The 18,004-nt window shown below is 37.5% G+C and overlaps 1 protein-coding gene across 1 annotated transcript; it reads left to right on the top strand.

Moving 5' to 3' along the window:
* Positions 1–748: 748 nt before the first annotated feature.
* On the top strand, positions 749–17,711 carry LOC119839183 (AP-3 complex subunit beta-2). The gene is made up of 22 exons (XM_038365393.1): positions 749–963; positions 1,651–1,758; positions 2,526–2,664; positions 2,943–3,103; positions 3,570–3,713; positions 4,251–4,356; positions 4,506–4,704; positions 5,765–5,874; positions 6,452–6,719; positions 7,158–7,266; positions 7,574–7,685; positions 8,707–8,953; positions 9,931–10,103; positions 11,780–11,874; positions 12,319–12,390; positions 12,860–12,980; positions 13,494–13,656; positions 14,062–14,264; positions 15,049–15,187; positions 16,067–16,176; positions 16,556–16,659; positions 17,503–17,711. The coding sequence occupies exons 1-22, from the start codon at positions 857–859 to the stop codon at positions 17,648–17,650; spliced, it is 3,138 nt and encodes a 1,045-aa protein (XP_038221321.1). The 5' UTR covers positions 749–856; the 3' UTR covers positions 17,651–17,711.
* The last annotated feature ends 293 nt before the right edge of the window (positions 17,712–18,004 follow it).

Raw genomic sequence — 18,004 nt, 5'->3', positions numbered from 1 at the left:
TTTCGCGACGCTATCTTTATTATCTTTACGCTATTGACTTTTTCGGAAAAAATACAATTTCGTAACATCGTTCATCATAGCGAACAAAAATACAATCCTTTGGCGTTTGATGCAAAAGAGGCTTCAAAGAACAGATTGGAAAATTGCTGTATGTATGTGGTTTGTATGTTTGTGGTGGTGTGGTGTACTTTTTTATTTTTCCATCACAACCATATTTACTCGACGTAAGTCGATCAGTAAAACCAATTAAATAAATGCATTGTATTTTACTTGAAGTTTTAAGGTTTTCTTTAATGAAATATAAAAATTTAAAAAAATACCAAAAAACAGAAAATGTTCTATCGTGATGTAAAAATAGAACCCGCGTCTTTTGTATCCGTGGCGTCGCGATATTCCTAAATTTAGCAAATAGCAATCTGCCGAAGAGAAAATTGGGTGTCACTGGTGAATATTAACTAGCACCCCCCTTTGTGACCCCTTCACTAAAATGACCATGGCTCCTAACCCGGGTACCTAGATGCAAGACTCTCCCACTCAAAAAAAAAAGGTATTGTATTGTACAGCCAATGATAATATTATAAAAAAAAATATAATTAATTACTGTTATCTGTTACAAAAAAGTTAGGCAGTGAAATTTTCTTCTTTCGTTTTATATATCGAATGGTAAATAACGAAACGTTACCGCATCGATCACCATTGATTTCCAAACGTAACTGTCAACTGTCACAACAAATCAGATGTCAATTGTCATCACGAATACGAAACACGTCAAAAGCGAAAATCAAATCCCAAATTTTTCGGATGTTTGAGATAAGAAAGCATTCTAATATTTATTGTTAATAAACAAATTGTGATAATGGCTACAACACCGTCGTATAACAATGATAAAGTTGTTACTGGTGAAGTGGAGTACCCTGCTGGTGATCCAGCCTCGGGAGCTTTCTTTCAACCGGATTATAAGAAGTAAGATCGACACATACTTTCCATTCGATCTATGATCAGAAATATATGAAGCAGAAATCAAATATGCAACTCATATATTTTAATTGAATTATAAATAGTTTGAGTAATTTTGCAGTTTTTGAAATAATTCAAGACTTAATTAAAGCTACTGTTTAAGAGTGTTGTTTATTCAGGAATATAATACAAGTCAAAAATTACAGAGAAAACAATGAACATAATTATATGTTATGTATGATACATTCTTAAAATTTACATTAAACACGCTTATTGTATTTTAAAAAGAAAAATTAATAAGTAATCAACTCCTTTAGACCTGACTTTGTCCCACTTTAAATGCACACATTCAATATAAACTTACTACACTTATCAAAGGTTGGTGACAATACATTACAATTCCATGATCATCAGCATCAATAAGAGATCCAAATTAGTTGATAATCTCATGAAATATGCTGTTAAGCTTATATTTAACAAGGTTACATATTTAAATTGTCTGCTGTATTATAAAGATAAAATTGAATATATAAAAATAAAGTAGCTCAATAATAGACCATGTTTTCTGTTTCAAATACGTGATCATAGTATCTATAAAAGGCATATTCAATTATAATGAACTGAATTAACATAAATTGGACATTCTCCGATTGATCAATGTCATCTTTGGGACTCAGTTCATTGTTGTTTTAGAAATGAAGACCTGAAAATGATGCTGGACGGCTCGAAAGATTCTCTCAAACTGGAAGCTATGAAAAGGATCATAGGAATGATTGCCAAAGGCAGAGATGCTTCAGATTTGTAAGATCACTATAATATTACTTACTAGCGGCCTGCCCCGGTTTCACCCATGGTACATATGTAGCCCATAGCCTTCCTCAATAAATGGGCTATCTAACACTGAAAGAATTTTTCAAATCAGAACAGTAGTTGCTGAGATTAGTGTGTTCAAACAAACTCTTTATCTTTAAAATATTAGTATCGATTAAAATACTTATTAGCTTCATCCGTGAGTTGGTATGTAACAAACTCCTTTGATTCAAATTATGTACAATTATCAAAGATAGATGACTATACAATAACTTCATAAGTTTATTTTTGTATACTAAATTGGATCACCAAGTTTAAATAATTTTATTACTTGTAGGCACTCTGTATAGAGCAAGTAAAACAATGTTAGTTGATTTTTTCATTTATTTTTTGCTTTCTGTAATGATATTTTATTCTAAAGCTTGTCATATTTGTCATACCAATTCATTAATAACTAATTATTTTACTCAACGTTTAAAATCTAAGTTATTATATCCAATCAAGAAAAGTAAGAGATGGTATTAAATAGATTCATTATTTCTTGTTTTAATGTTTTTATTTATATATGATAACGATTAGTTATGGCAATTGGTCAGTGATATTAACAATTTTTATGCAATTATTATAATGGGCAAGCCAATGAATAGTTAAAATTAAGCTTGAGGAATCATTAAATTTTTTTATAGAACTATTTTTTTTCATAAGTCTTAATAATATAAATTAGTCCTCTCAGTTCAATAAACATTTAATAATTTCAGGTTTCCAGCAGTAGTAAAGAATGTAGTGTCGAAAAACATAGAAGTGAAGAAGTTAGTCTATGTATATCTTGTCAGGTATGCTGAAGAGCAGCAGGATCTAGCTCTGTTGTCTATTAGTACTTTCCAGAGAGCTTTGAAGGTAAATATTTAGTGATTAGTGCATAGCTTCGAGTTATTACCTGTAGCTCTGGTCTCTGTTCGCTAACCCTTCTATTTTATATAACCCTTCTATTTCTTTCCTTTAACACTCTTGTCATCCTTTCTACCTTTCCATTGAAAGTCAGGAATCCATTTACAGAGGCGACAGGTCTGCAAATGCTTTACACCTCTCCAAATGTCCAAAGAAAACCTTCTGTAGCACCTAGACTTTATTATTAATACAGTAGCTAGTAAATATAGTAATTTTTTACATTATAGGATCCTAACCAACTTATAAGAGCGAGTGCTCTACGTGTGCTGTCTTCTATACGTGTGCCCATGATTGTGCCCATTGTTATGCTGGCCATCAGAGACTCGGCAAGCGATATGAGTCCATATGTGAGGAAGACGGCCGCTCACGCTATACCTAAGTTGTACAGGTGAGAAAGAGATGGCTAGATTGTGTGGATCGAATTACATGCACATACACTAAGTAATTGTTTTTTACAATATGCAAGGTTACTCTACATGTTTAGGTTAGTAAAAACTCCTGTATTTTCTTTAACGCCAAAATGTGTGAATAATTTGCATACTTTGTATTGTATAGTAACAATATGCAAACATGAACAAAGATTTACAGAACATAATTTTTTTTCTGACCAGAAACTATATTCCGAAATTCTTGTAAGTAGTTTAAAATGTGGGGTTCTCATTTTGACTGTACTCTGTTTTGTTACACGTTAACTCTGTGGGTTTTTAAACGATTGACGCTTTGTTTCGCATAGGAAATTGTTGTCATGAGATGTAAATGACCTTTTTTGTAGAAAATAACTATATGTTCATTGATTATGCAATAACATTTATTTTTAATCTGTAAACTAACAAATCACATATTATGTTTAACAGTTTAGATCCAGAGCAAAAGGAGGAGTTAGTTGCCATCATAGATAAGTTATTATCCGACAAGGCACCTTTGGTTGTTGGTTCGGCGGCCATGGCATTCTCCGAAGTGTGTGGAGACAGGATGAGTCTTATACATAGGAGTTACAGGTTATTTTATCACTACTTCTACTACTTTTGGATGCTACTTCAAAATGAATGTTTATAGTAATGCCTTTGCCCACGTGTTAAAAAAATCAACGAAAATAATGGACAGTCCGAGGAATTCCTCGTATATTTCCCCCGTATCCGATTCTCGAAAATCAGTTTTAGGGGTTAAAGAAGAGACAGAGAGATATTACCTATTTACGATATTAGTAAGAGAGTGCTACCAAATATAAGGCATATGTTTTGCCATTACCATTGTGATATCGAAACTTTAAGCTCACCGAAAGTGGAATATCCCAAAAACCGCAGTCTGCTCCAAATTATATCTTCCTTTTGTGTTTTTATATCAGGGGGATATTTTTATGAAAAAAAAACCTTCCAAAATAAGTCAACCCGGGTGGAGCCGGGGCGAACATCTAGTATTAACATATTACGTTAATGTCCAATTAAAGTGTCACATTAATTGAGATTAAAGGAAAATAAAATGACCCTGAAGGTATCCTGAAATGGTATTATATAATAGCTTTTTTATGTGTGTAGAAAACTGTGTGCACTGCTAGCTGATGTGGACGAGTGGGGACAGCTCGCGTTGCTCAATGTACTCACTGTGTACTCCAAAACTTGCTTCCCGGACCCTAACAATGATGTAAGTTTTATATATCATAATTATTCTCATTGCATGTTAGGCTCTGTTTAAAAATAACCATTTTTAACAATAGTTTACAAAATTGGTTCAATGTGTAGTTTTTTTTTTCTTAACTGTATTTAATCTCATACTAAATCCTGCTCTTTCAGAATTGTTCAAGTGAGAGCGAAGAAGAGAAACCATTCTACGATTCAGATTCAGATACTAGTAACCCCAAAAAGACATCGTCATCACCCACCGTAGATCCCGATCTCCGGCTCTTGCTTCGAGCTGCGAAGCCACTGCTACAGAGCAGAAATGCTGGTGTGGTGATGGCAGTGGCGCAATTGTTCTACCATTGCGGACCTGGTGAGTTTTTGTAATCTGTGGCAATTTTATAGCTAACTGCAATGAAATTTAGACCTGATTTCTGTATCTTGCTTTGTGCTGCAAAGTGACTGGTACAGAGCAGGAAAGTTAGTGTGGGGATGGCAGTGACACAATTGTTCTTCCAGTGTGGACCTTTGAAGGTTTTTGTAGTCTGTGACAGGTTTATTGGTAGGATTAGGGCTGTTTGTGCCATAGTTGAAGTAGCCTAACAGTTAGTTCTAGGGATAGGATGGTTTGGATGGTTATTATCCCCAAAATCCCACGGACACGAATGAACACGGAAGGTATGACGAACTTTGCGGGTAAAATCCTAGAACTTTATATCGTGTCCATGATTATATGGATGAAGCCATCAGAAAAGGAAAGCTAGTAACATCACTATAGTATAAAACAAAGTCCCTTTCCGTCAGTGTGTCTGTATGCTTAGTTCTTTAAAATTACGCAATGACTACTAAACTTACGCAGATTTTGATAGGGTTTTTGAATAGATAGAGTAATCCAAGAAAAAGGTTTATATGTATATGTCGGCGCGTTTATATTTATAAATTGGAATAATTATTCACAAGTGTTTTTCTTTCTGCTACATCAATCAGTATCGGCGATAGCAATGCTCAAGGAAGTCGGGACGTTCAAGCAATGCTGACGACACTCTTCGTAAAAACAACCATTGTATATTGTACCCGTGCGAAGCTGGGGCGGATCGCTAGTAATAAACAAAAGTAAAAATCGTTTATTAACAAAACATTGATTCAACACAAATCAATTTTACTGTGGGACTCTTGCAATTGACCTTACGCCTCTACAAATGTCCATGGGCGGTGGTAGCGCTTACCATCAGGCGATCCACCAGCTCCATTGCCGACTATGACATAAAAAAAAAATCTGAGGCTCCTCATGATCTTCACTAGACTTGGCCAGTATTGTTTCATTTAATTATTAACTATTACATTATTACATCTACACTTGCAAAATAAAAAAAAAAACTGATCGAAGCCGGGGCACATAGCGAGTCATGAATAAAATGAATCATCTATTTCAGTGCAAGAACTACCGCCAGTAGCGAAGGCAATGGTGCGCTTGCTGCGAGCTCACGTGGAAGTGCAGAGTGTTGTACTTAATTCGATTGCCGCACTCACTGTGTCGAAACGGGTACGTTGAATAAAATGATTTTTAATTCAGTTATAGACAAAAAAAGAGGAAAAGATAGTATTTTCTTGTGTTTGATTTTACGCGAGTATTATACATTTAGAAATTAAAAAGGGAGACTCAGTCTCCCCGCGACCACGTTCTCTATAAAGTGTTCGAAACGTCGGGTTAATAATATAATGAATAAATCGCGTTTAAAATCCTTTAAAAAGTTTTTTCTAAGAGGATAAGATATTTATATATTTTGATAGAAAAACTAAAAAAAAATTTTTGTTCATAAATAACGTTCGAAAGTAGAAGCAAATAATAGAAAAACATATATACGAAAAGAGGGTTTTTATCATAGCGTAAAAATGCTCCTTTTTTTTTTTGGTTTTTCAAACATTTCCATCAAAGGACCAATTTCTTTTTATACTGGTTCTTTTTTTGATAAATAACGTTCGAAAATACAAATCAAATAAATGAAAAAAAGTTATTGTGTCAGTTTTAATGTCAATGTTACACCCAAAAATAGTTTTCATCGCTGCGTATAAATTTCTTTTTTGTATTTTTTTGATCGAAGGACCAATTCCTCTTGCAGACGCTGTTCGAACCGTTTCTCAAATCGTTCTTCGTCCGCAACTCGGACCCCACTCACATTAAACTGTTGAAACTCGAGATCTTGACCAACTTGGCAACGGAGGGTACCGCGCCCACTGTGCTAAGGGAGTATCAGACGTATGTGACGTCCAGTGACAGGGCGTTCGTGGCGGCCACCATACAGGCGATCGGTAGACTCGCTGTGGCGATAAGCAGTGAAACGGAGACTTGTTTGAACGGCCTGCTCCACTTGCTGTCTAGTAAGGATGGTGAGTGTTAACTGTTCTGCTATCACAGCCCCACAGAAAAATTACCTGAAAAAAAAGGAATCCATCACATCTCCGCTTCCCATCAGGTGGGATTGTGGTCAAACGTCTGCCTATCGTTTATAAAAAAAAGGAATGCTATTGTATTTCGTACGGTGAGTGGGGGAGCCGAAGATCCCTTTTCCTCACCCTTCCCAGTAAATTCCTTCTTTCCAGTCATCAATCCTTTTCCTTTGTCTCTTATCCATTAAGAGCGGGTAGCGCATTCGCAAAAGTAGTATATGATATGTATTTTTATATGTAACACCAGTTATAAATAAATTTTGTGTTACGAGAACTCACTCAAACTCAAACTCAATTAAACAGTACCCACATTAAAATCATGTTAGAAACATAGATATAATTACACATAATAAAGAAATAACATAATAATCTCGACAGAATGGGTGGTATGTGAAGCAGTGGTGGTAGTTAAAAGAGTGGTGGGTGGTGGCGCTAGTTCGGCGCGCGCTGCTGTATCAAGAGCCGCTAAACTGCTACGCTCGGATCGGTGAGATTTTTGTCAATTTATGTTCATTAAATCGTCCTTGAATTATTGTAAACAAAGTTTGTGTGAATGTGGTTTTAGGCTGGATCTCATGTATCATCATAGTTAGACCGTTCAAAATTTCAGAGATGATGTATTCCTATTATCGCAAATAATAAAAAATTTGATGAAGCAGCTACTGGCACGGCCGTAAAATGGATGGGTGACCAATTTTCTTCACTTGCTCTTTACCTTTTCTGCACCGTACAGTCGGTCGCCAGGCCGACTCGCACTTGGCCGATTCGTTTTTGCAAATATGAGCTGTCCGCAGGCTCGCGGGCAACGCTCGCGCGGCGGCCGTGTGGCTGGTGGCGGAGCACGGGGCGAAGCACCCGCGCGCCGCCGCCATACTCGCGCACATGCTTGGCAACTTCGCTGACCAGGTACGCCGACACGCCGGTATACCTGCTGAGTGAGACTCATTTACTAGGTATAGTGACATTGAGTGAGTCTCACTCACCTGATATATTGACACCGAGTGAGTTTTACTCACCAGCTACATCGACAACGAGTCAGTCTCACTCGGCATAGTGACATTGAGTGAGTCTCACTCACCAGATATATTGACACTGGGTGTGTGTTATGTGAGTGAGAACGAGTTTCACTTACACGCTGTATTATTGTAAACGCTGTACACGCTGTATATGCAACTAGCTGTTCGCCCCGGCTTCGCCCGTGGTACATATATAGTCTATGTTACTCGTGGATAATGTAGCTTTCGAATGGTGAAAGAATTTTTAAAATCGGTCCAGTAGTTTTTGAGCCTATTCATTACAACCAAACAAACAAAGTTTTCCTCTTTATAATATTAGTGTAGATGACTTCGCAGTCTGTCACAATGTAAATAACATTACTCAATTCCTAACACTCACTCACACAATAAGAGCAACACTTACATTTTTACACATAATAAAGTGTTAAAAAATAAGTGTGTTATAACTTAAGTAACGACAAACTCATGTTTGGTATTTAATAAGTTAGTATTAACTTGTCGTCGAAATTTATAGAAGTCGAATGACTTCTATTAAGTATCGCTTTGAAATATTCATTCGATGGTTTGCGTTGTGAAAAGAAACACTAGCATGTAATCGTGATAGGATACGTATAATGTATATACATTTCATGCTGCGCACGAGACACGGCTAAATTCTCAACTATTAACACTTACTATTTTAATTATATATTATATACTAATATTATACAGCTGAAGAGTTTGTTTGTATGTTTGTTTGAACGCACTAATCAGGAACTACTGGTCCGATTTGAAAAAAATATTTAAGTGTTAGATAGCCCATTTGTTGAGGAAGGCTATTAGCTATATATGTACCACGGGCGAAGCCGTTGCGGTTTGTTAGTATGAGAGATATTTCTGTCTGTATACTAAGATACCGAAACAACTTTCAGGATGAGCTAGTGAAGCTGCAGCTGCTCTCGCTGGCCGTGAAGCTGTGCGTGACGCAGCCGGACACGCTGCCGATGTGCCGCTACGCGCTGCACCTGGCGCGCTACGACGCGAGCTACGACGTGCGCGACCGCGCGCGCCTGCTACGCGCCTTCGCGGAGCCGGCCGGCGGCGCGCTGCTCGCGCGCTACGCCGCGCACGTCTTCTGCCCGGATAAGCCGAAACCGACCGTATTGACCAGCTTTAAGGGTGAGTTTTGCTTGGTAGGCAGGTTGGAATTTAGAATTTTGAAAAACGTTGTGTTGGTTATGCAGAAACTAATCTTAGCCTTTCGTGTTAAAGGTGCTTTTTGAGTGATATAATTGTGAAGTTCTGAAATTCTGAATTAAATATTCTTTAAAAAAAAGAATCAATCACAGTTAGTTTGATTATGTTTTAATGTCATCATGTGATCAGTTATAGGAGTGATTATTGAGCGACATGTGGTTACAAAATTATCGATTGTTATCACTGTGATAATACGACTGTATTGGCAAACTTTAAGAATGAATTTTGAATGATGAAACTCTGTAATATCTCATTCTGTTTTCTATATATACATATGAATAATACGAAAAGTCGTACTATGTCTTTACATACAGAATCGATGAGATATAAAATATATAATAGATATAATAGATAGATAATGATTGCCTATTAAATGGGCAGTTCAAGTATGTGTAAGATACTTCTGACGATGTAGAACCCACTGGTACGGGTCGGATTACCCACCTGTAAGGTCGTTACTGGATCGTTGCTAACTTCGTAATTTGAAAGCGGCCGTATCACACAAGGCTCACTATTAGTTAATCGAAAAATGGCGATAAAACAAAACACAAGATTCATTAATAGCTAATCCAAAATTAGACCTAAAGTCTACACATGATTGTTTATCGGGTAGTTGCTAGCTCGCTAAGCTAAAAGCAGCCCTACCACCCGTACACAAGGCCCACTATTAGCTACGCTAAAAGTAGCCCTTCCATTCTCACACACAAGATCCACTATTAGCTAAACTAAAAGCAGCATAACACTCATTCTCAATGTCCACTATTAGCTAATTTAAAAACAGCTATAACACCCACACACAAGGCCCACTATCAGCTAATCCAAAAGCAGTCATAACACGCATTGGTCAATTATCGAGTCGCTGCTAGCCCGCCAATCTAAAAGTCGCAAATCGGTCGCAGACCGCGAGCAGTACACGCTGGGCACGCTGTCGCAGTACACGGGCGCGGCGGCGAGCGCGTACCGGCCGCTGCCCGCGCCGCCGCCGCGCGCGCGCCACGCCGACCTGCGCGAGCCGCCCGCGCACGCGCCGCCGCACGACGCGACCGACGCACCCGACGCACCCGACGCGCCCGTACGTGTATATATATATATATATATATCTAATATATAAAATTCTCGTGTCACAGTTTTCGTTGCCATACTCCTCCGAAACGGCTAGACCGATTTTGATGAAATTTTTTCTGCTTATCCGGTATCTATGAGAATCGGCCAACATCTATTTTTCAGACCCCTAAATGATAAGAGTAAGGCAGAACAGCGTTTGCCGGGTGCAGCTAGTATATATATATGTATCCTACTTAATATTATTAATGCGAAAGTTTGTAAGGATGTGTGTGTGTGTTCGTTGCTCTTTCGCGCAAAAACTACTTCACCGAATGCAATGATATTTGGTACGTGTAGACAGCTGGACAACTGGAATAACATATGGGCAACTTTTTATATCGAGATAAATAAAAAAGATTCCTACGGGATACGGACTTACGCGGGTGAAACCGCGGGGCGCAGCTAGTATATTTATAATTTACTAATATTAGTTTTATATATAATTTTTTTTTGTTCATTTTTTTTAAGTCTCCTCCCTTCTTTTAAACTCCACCTATTGTTGTTGAAATTCCACTCTATTGTTGAATTATAATGTATCCTATCCGAGATCGCTTATAACCAATAAGGCCGCCTATTTAACCTTATAAATGTTTCTTTCCTTTCTTGTTTTTTCATCTTCGTTTGTTAATCTTCCTCATTTTTATGTGTTAAATAAAATATATTCCATTGTATTGTATATCCTTACTAATCGTTACTTATATTATGTGCATGCGAAAGTAACCTCATCTGTTTCTTCTTAAACTGCTGAACCGATCTGGATGAAATTTCTTAATTGGATAGGTTAGGTAGGTAGGGTCATTCATCATTATTTGAATATGCGGTGAAAACGCGGGCGGAAAAATAGTATTTAAATGTATATTAGCTAAACTAAAAGCAGCATAACACTCATACTCAATGTCCACTATTAGCTAATTTAAAAACAAAACATGTCTTACTTTCACGTCGCGATGAGGTATTTCTATAGATTACTCGTATGTGTTATCCTGGTGCATAAGCTACATCACTGCCAAATATTATCATAATCTATTCTGTGGTTTTCGCATCAAAGAGTATCAAACATACATCCATACTTTCTTACTTTCGCATTTACATCTCTCAAATTTTCACAAATGATGTCAGTAGTATTATTATTGGTATAATCACTGATTTATTAGCTTTACTGTAAAATGACCACAATAGAAGTCCACGGTTACCTACATACCCATTTCAGATTGATAGCGTTATCGAACGATGAGTTCACATCCCATCGGCATCGCATACATGCATTTTTACATTATCATTAATTAGTGCATACATGTAATATAATGTCACTGAAAATCAGTATTGAGGTGTTCTTACTAAAATATACTGAGTGGCATCCTTTTTTGGCGCACGCACGTGTGGTTACACGTAATTTATATATATTTATTTTTTATTCCTTCTCTTATTATAATATTCTGTTTTTTTTTTATTTCATTTTCTTGTTATTATTTGTGCGTTTGTGTGTGTTAAAATAAATTGTTCTTTCTTTCTTTTCTTTCTTTCTAATAAATAAAAACAATTTTTATTTTACATCGCAAAAAACTCTACGTCTTATGGTCCTTCGAGCCCGATCTGAATGGTTAATATCACTACATTATATTAATCATCATATGAATACTCCAGAAGAACAAAACGTTCTACTCGGAGCCGGAAAGCCAGTCGGGGTCTTCATCATCAGGGTCATCATCCTCCAGCGGATCCGAAGAGTCGTCTGACGAGTGAGTAGCTTTTAACTTAATAAAAAATATTTAGGCGAGGATAGATGCTGTGGAGGTGTGGTACTTCCCTATCCACTTTATATTTCGAAAATATTATGAGGTTAAGCAAAGATTGGCACAGTCACAAATTGGATAGGTTTTAACAGTTGCTCTTTATCATATACCAGCGGTCCGCCCCGGCTTCACCCGTGGTACATATTTAGCCTATAACCTTCCTCAATAAATGGGCTATCTAACACTGAAAGAATTTTTCAAGTCGGTAGTCCAGTAGTTCCTGAGATTTGTGCGTTCAAACAAACAAACAAACTCTTCAGCTTTACAATATTAGTATAGAAACAGATCTATAAGTGTCAGAACACTTCGCGAATTCTTTTGTACATATGGATGCAATACCTATAAGTAACCACCACAGCAGAAGGATAAATAATTTTTTTTGTTTTTTAGGGAAGGAGATAATGAAAATGAAATTGAAAACGCGAACAAACAAGAAAAGTCGAAAGAAACGAATAACTACAAGTAAGTGTTTTAAGAAATAAATGCATGCATTTTTTCTCTCAAAGTTCTCCATTTAAGAAGTAGGTTAGTTTGTGTTTATTTTTTTTTCTATCTACATAACCGTGTCTTTCTTTTTTCAAAAAACAAATAATTATTGATATATTTTTTGTGTATTTGTGATTGTTTTGATGTAAACAATTATTATTGGATTACCCAAATAAATAAATTATTTTAATAGCTCTGCCCCATAGTTTCACCTGCTAAAATTTACGAAAAAAGTATTTTATAGCATAAAACGGGTTTTCGGATTTTGATGCGGTTTTTTTATAGATAGACTTATTCAAGACGTTGGTTTATATGTAACATAACTTCTATTAAACTACTCCCAATTTAAAGCGTGCGAAGCTGCGGGCGAAAAGCTAGTATTTCAATAATAATTTGTTACGTTATTGTATGGATCTATTAGTAATTCTATATGTCCTTAAATCAGATCAAATTCTGACACATCGGACAGTGAGTCAGACAGCGAGGCGTCTAGTTCTGAGGCGAGCGGTTCGGAGAGTGACAGCAGTGCGGAGGATACGGACAAACAGACTAAAAACGAACGCAAGGTAATCGATACATGCATTTTAATACTTTATGTGATTTTTTCTTTATGTTTAAAGGCTTATTTTAGTTACAGACTGTCTTCTCAAAAAACCTTTTAGCTTGATACTCTTCTCTACCTACCTGTCTGATATTATTTAGGTGCCATAGGTGCCAGGTTTAGGTGCATAAGTTAACCTTTTACCCCGGTTGCCTGGAAGAGATCACCATCAGTATTATAAGCGTTAAGGCCGCCGAATAAACTATTCTATCTATATACTTTTTTAACATATTAATAATAAGCGACCTGTATGTATATACATCCTTCCTGAGTCTGTGTTCCCCGACGAGTACAATCTGGTGGTCTTCAAGAAAAGAGTGAACAAGTACCTTCTAGGGAAGCGTGTTCCATCCAAGTCCACATCTCAGCTTACCATCAGGCGAGATCGTTGTCAAGCGCTTCCCTGAATCATGAATAAAAAAAAAATAAAAAATGTATATTGAGAGATATAAAATAAAAAACGTGTCATATATTCCAGCCACAAGATCCACCAAAGCAGGAGATGGCAAAAAAGAACGAGAAGTCGAACCTGGAGCTGCTGCTGGAGCTGGACGAGGCGGCGAGCACTCTGCCCACTATGACGCCCACCTGTGGGGGTTTTCTCTCCCCCCCAACTAATAAAACTGCCGGCTTTGGTGATGGTGAGTGGACTTGTGGCAGTGAAATGACAACACATTATTTCTCTTAATTATCTGTTGATTTATTTATTTATTTTATTTTTTTTTCTTATACATATTATAATTATGTTTGAATTTTGATTTAAAAATAATTAGTATGCATGAATACTCTGCTTACAGACTAATGGGTAATGAATGGGCTATAGTCTAATTAATTTAAATTCAAGACAAATTGCCATGGGAATGAGATGTTTACCAGCGTTAAAAAGTAGCCTGTCACTGTCTAGTCTCCGTACTAACTCTAGACACAAAAATCATACAATAAAAAAGCTCCGTTTCAACGTAAAAAAAGGACAAACAAACAAACAAACTTTGACATTCACAATAAGGATTAAATTCTGAGCTAAGTGATATCATATTCCCCGCCAGAGGACACAATAACCCCCATAGGGGCAAGCATAATCCCCACACGGGGCACCGAAGTGGTGTCCCGTGTGATGTCCGGCGGGCTCGCAGCAACCAGCCACTGGACTCGAACCCCGCACCTCGCGGGCGCCAAGCTTTGCGGCGTGAGGCTCGAGCTGGTGAACCACAGCGCTGATGATGTACTGGATCTGAGGGTTGGGAAAATGGTGAGTGATGAAAAAGAGAGAAAAATGGTCCATGGTCTTCAATACAATTCAAAGTAAAAGTAAAACATTAAATCGTAGGTAAAAATCATATTATGTTCTGAAGCAAGCCTAACCAGGGTTCGGTTAGTCACGTCTCAAAGCAGTACTAATTCCAGTGTGGACCTTTATTTATGTCATAGCGGGCAACCGAGCTGGTTGTTCGCCTGATGATAAACGGTCACCACCGCCCATGAGCATTTACCTTGGTCGATCCGAAAAGGGTGAATGTGCTGCCCGCTTTTAAGGGAAAAGGGATAAGGAAAGGATTAACAAAGAAAAAGAAGGAATGAACTTCCCCGATGCGAGCTGGCCCAATTCGTGCCGAAGTGTGCTCGACTCCCACATTACTAATATGGTACTGACAATTTGTCAGTACTATATGTCGGTTGTTAATTATCTGGGGTGACTAGCTGAGCAGCCACTGAACCGGTTCTTCGAGCTCCTCACCCCCTCACCCTCTCGCTCTCGCTGTCCGTAGCAATGTGCGCTTGATTTGTTCCTTATATAACGTAACTAAATTTTTCCCGTGGCTTCGCACGCGTTAAATTCGGAAGAGTTTAATACATCTATATGTTATTATACATATAAACCTTCCTCATAAATCACTCGCATCTATTAAAACAAATCCCCTCATAATCCGTTGTATTTGGTTACACAATGTAGTGACGTATCCATCTAATTAAACGCAATTTTTGTGGGACAAATATCATATATTATTCAGTAATAGGATTGATTTGTTCTCCAGTCTCTCTCCGGGTCCCGCAGCATCCACCCGTTCCCGTCCATCTCGTGCCTGGGGCCGGGGGCGGCGACCACTGCGCTGCTGGGCGTGGACTTCGCCGATTCGATACAGCCCGTTGAGTTCACCATCGTCAGCTCTTTGGGTACGCATCAGGAGGATTTTAACCGTTCATTTACGACTAGTTTACGCCCGCGGTTAAAATCGGAGTTTTTATTATGTCATAGTCTAATAAATTTAATTTTTAGTTTTATAGCATATAATTTTTTGAAGGTATAGAAAAAAAATCATTTATAAATCGTTTCAATGCTATAAAACTAAAAATTAAATTAACAAAGGCCGCGTTCCATCGATACAATATTGTAATCATTGAAATAATGTTTCGTATTGGTTGTGATGGTTCTTAATCATCTCAATAGATGGCGTGGGGTGCCCCTTAGGTACATGAAACCGAAAGAGTAGAAGAAATTCGATTTCTGTGGCGGAATCACGGGTGGCCGAGAGATAAATAAATATTCTGACGAGAATTTATTTATTAATTATTGTTCACTAGCTTTCCACCCACGGCGTTGCCCGCGTAGTCTCAGGGAAGATAGACCCGGAGTTATCCTCGCATGTTTCCGTTCCCGTGGGATTTCCGGTAGAAAAATGTTCTAAGCACACTTTTCACTACCTCTGCACAAATTTTCAACCAAATCGGTTAATTCGTTCTTGAGTTATAAATAGTGTAATTATCCCCACTTTCTTTTATATATATAGATTTTATGTTATCGACGGCAATTAGGTTGAAGGGTCGCCTTATGGTTGCTCTGGAACATTTGTAGAAGGATTAAGAAAGGATTGACGAGAGGAATAAAAGAAAAAAAACTGGAAAGGGTAAGGAAAAGGATATGGGCTTCTGGTTCCCCCACTCGCCGAACGAGGAGCATACTACTGTTTCACGCCGGTCTTCTGTGGGGGTAAATGTGTGTGTGTATTTAATGACAAAATATACAGAACTGACCTGATCTCTATTCCCTTTCAGGCGAAGTGGGCGTGGTGCTGACCCCACCGGTGGGCGAGCTGGTGCGCGCGGTCAGCATGTCGCCGGCGCGCTGGACAACCGAGCAGAGGAAGCTGCGCGGCATGACTGAGGTCTGAAGCGCGCACGCACACACACACATAAAAAATTTTTAATTAACAATGTACACTATGTTGATCGTAATGAGAATGTACTGCGATTCTACACAGTTGCCTAATTGATGTAGTCAGTTAATAACATATCGCAGCCAGTCACAAAGACTATTAACAAAGTGAGGGTAGTTGGGTCTAACGTTGAATAAACAACAACAAGCCGCAATCCGTTCGAATGCGCCACGTTTCTAAGTGATTTGACTTTTTTAATGATTCGACAGCTCAACAAGTCTTGACAAGTTATGAAAATTGACATCTGTATCATAACTGACAGTAATTAATACAACAGAATATTGAAACACAAATGATATCCGATTATAACGATATTGTAATATTGCAGTGCGACAAAAAGGCGCCGAAGCTGCAAGACGAGCTGCTGGTGTGCCAGCGGGTGTTCGAGACGGCCAATGTCGGTGCCGTGGACTCTCCGGCTAATTTCCCCAAGTAATTTTTATTTTATTTTTTTTTATAGGCAAGTTTTATCCCCCTATTCTTACAGGATACAAACTTACGCGGGTGAAACCGCGGGGCGCAGTTAGTAAGCTATATATGTAGTATGGGCCCATATCCTTTTCCTTCCCCTTCCCAGTCCTTTCCTTTATTCCTCTCGCCAATCCTTTCTTAATCCCTTCCCAATTTAAAGTCGGCAATCCATTTGTAGAGGCGTAAGGTCTGTAATCGACTTTACGCCTCTACAAATGTTCATGGGCGGCGGTAATCTTACCATCAGGCGTCCCACCAGCTCCATTGCCGACTGTGACATGAAAAAAAAAATGTACCACGGGCGAAGCCGAGGCGGACCGGTAGTCATCTATAATATCTTACTAGTACATTCGGGAGATCATTGCTTGACAATTTGTAATATTGCGTTTTAATTAATACATAGATTTCAGTAGTTATTTCTTCTCAAAAGACAGTTTACCTTAAATTCAACTCATCCCAAATTACTTTCATGCATTGTTTATTTTGTAACGTTATGACTTATGACTTGCTGTGCTCAATTTGGATTTATAATTAAAACAATGTTTGACAATGAGAAAATTTGAAAGAATAGAAAAAAAATTTTGATATCGAGGCGGGATCTTTTTTATTGAGAAACATGAAGAAAAAAAAATCTATTCTTTCAAAATTTCTCATTTATAAAGCATTTTAATGCTATAAAACTAAAAATTAAATGTTTGAAAAGTTTATTAGCAAGTACAAGTTTTGATAAGTATTTGTTAAATTGTGTTCTTGCAAGAAACGTTAAATTTCAAAGTTACAAATTATGCATATTTTTTATTTCAGATTCGCCGGTCGTCTGCTGTCATCCCAAGACTTGGTGCTCATATCGGTTAAGGTCCAAAACGACCATAACTTGGTCACCGTGAATTGCCAGAACATGGCCATAGCGTCGCTACTGGCTAATGAAATCGCTAATTCCTTTTGTAAATAAATATTTGAATAAATATAATAAGTATGTTCCATTTATCTATCTAATAAAGACTTTATATTGATTTGGTTTTGTATATTTTTCTTTATGGTAATAATTATATGGTGATAATTATATTGATTAAATAAGTAAAATTAATTTAAGGCTAATTTGTCAATATTGTATTAATAAAACAGTAAAACAGTTCTGTTTGTTCTGTCAATGCCTGTTTAAACTTAAATGTATATTACGTATGCAACACAAGTCGGCGTCATAGCGCGGCGTCAGCTAAGCATTGTGACGCGCGCTAAAAACGCGTTATATCTGACAAAGCCATAAAGTGATCGAGCATGATGAGAAAAAATAATGACCAGAGTC

This window comes from Zerene cesonia, unplaced genomic scaffold (assembly GCF_012273895.1).
Source record: "Zerene cesonia ecotype Mississippi unplaced genomic scaffold, Zerene_cesonia_1.1 Zces_u009, whole genome shotgun sequence".
In the NCBI taxonomy this organism is placed as follows: Eukaryota; Metazoa; Arthropoda; class Insecta; order Lepidoptera; family Pieridae; genus Zerene; species Zerene cesonia.
Note: the sequence above shows the minus strand (reverse complement) of the source record. Positions and strands in the feature narration are given on the sequence as shown.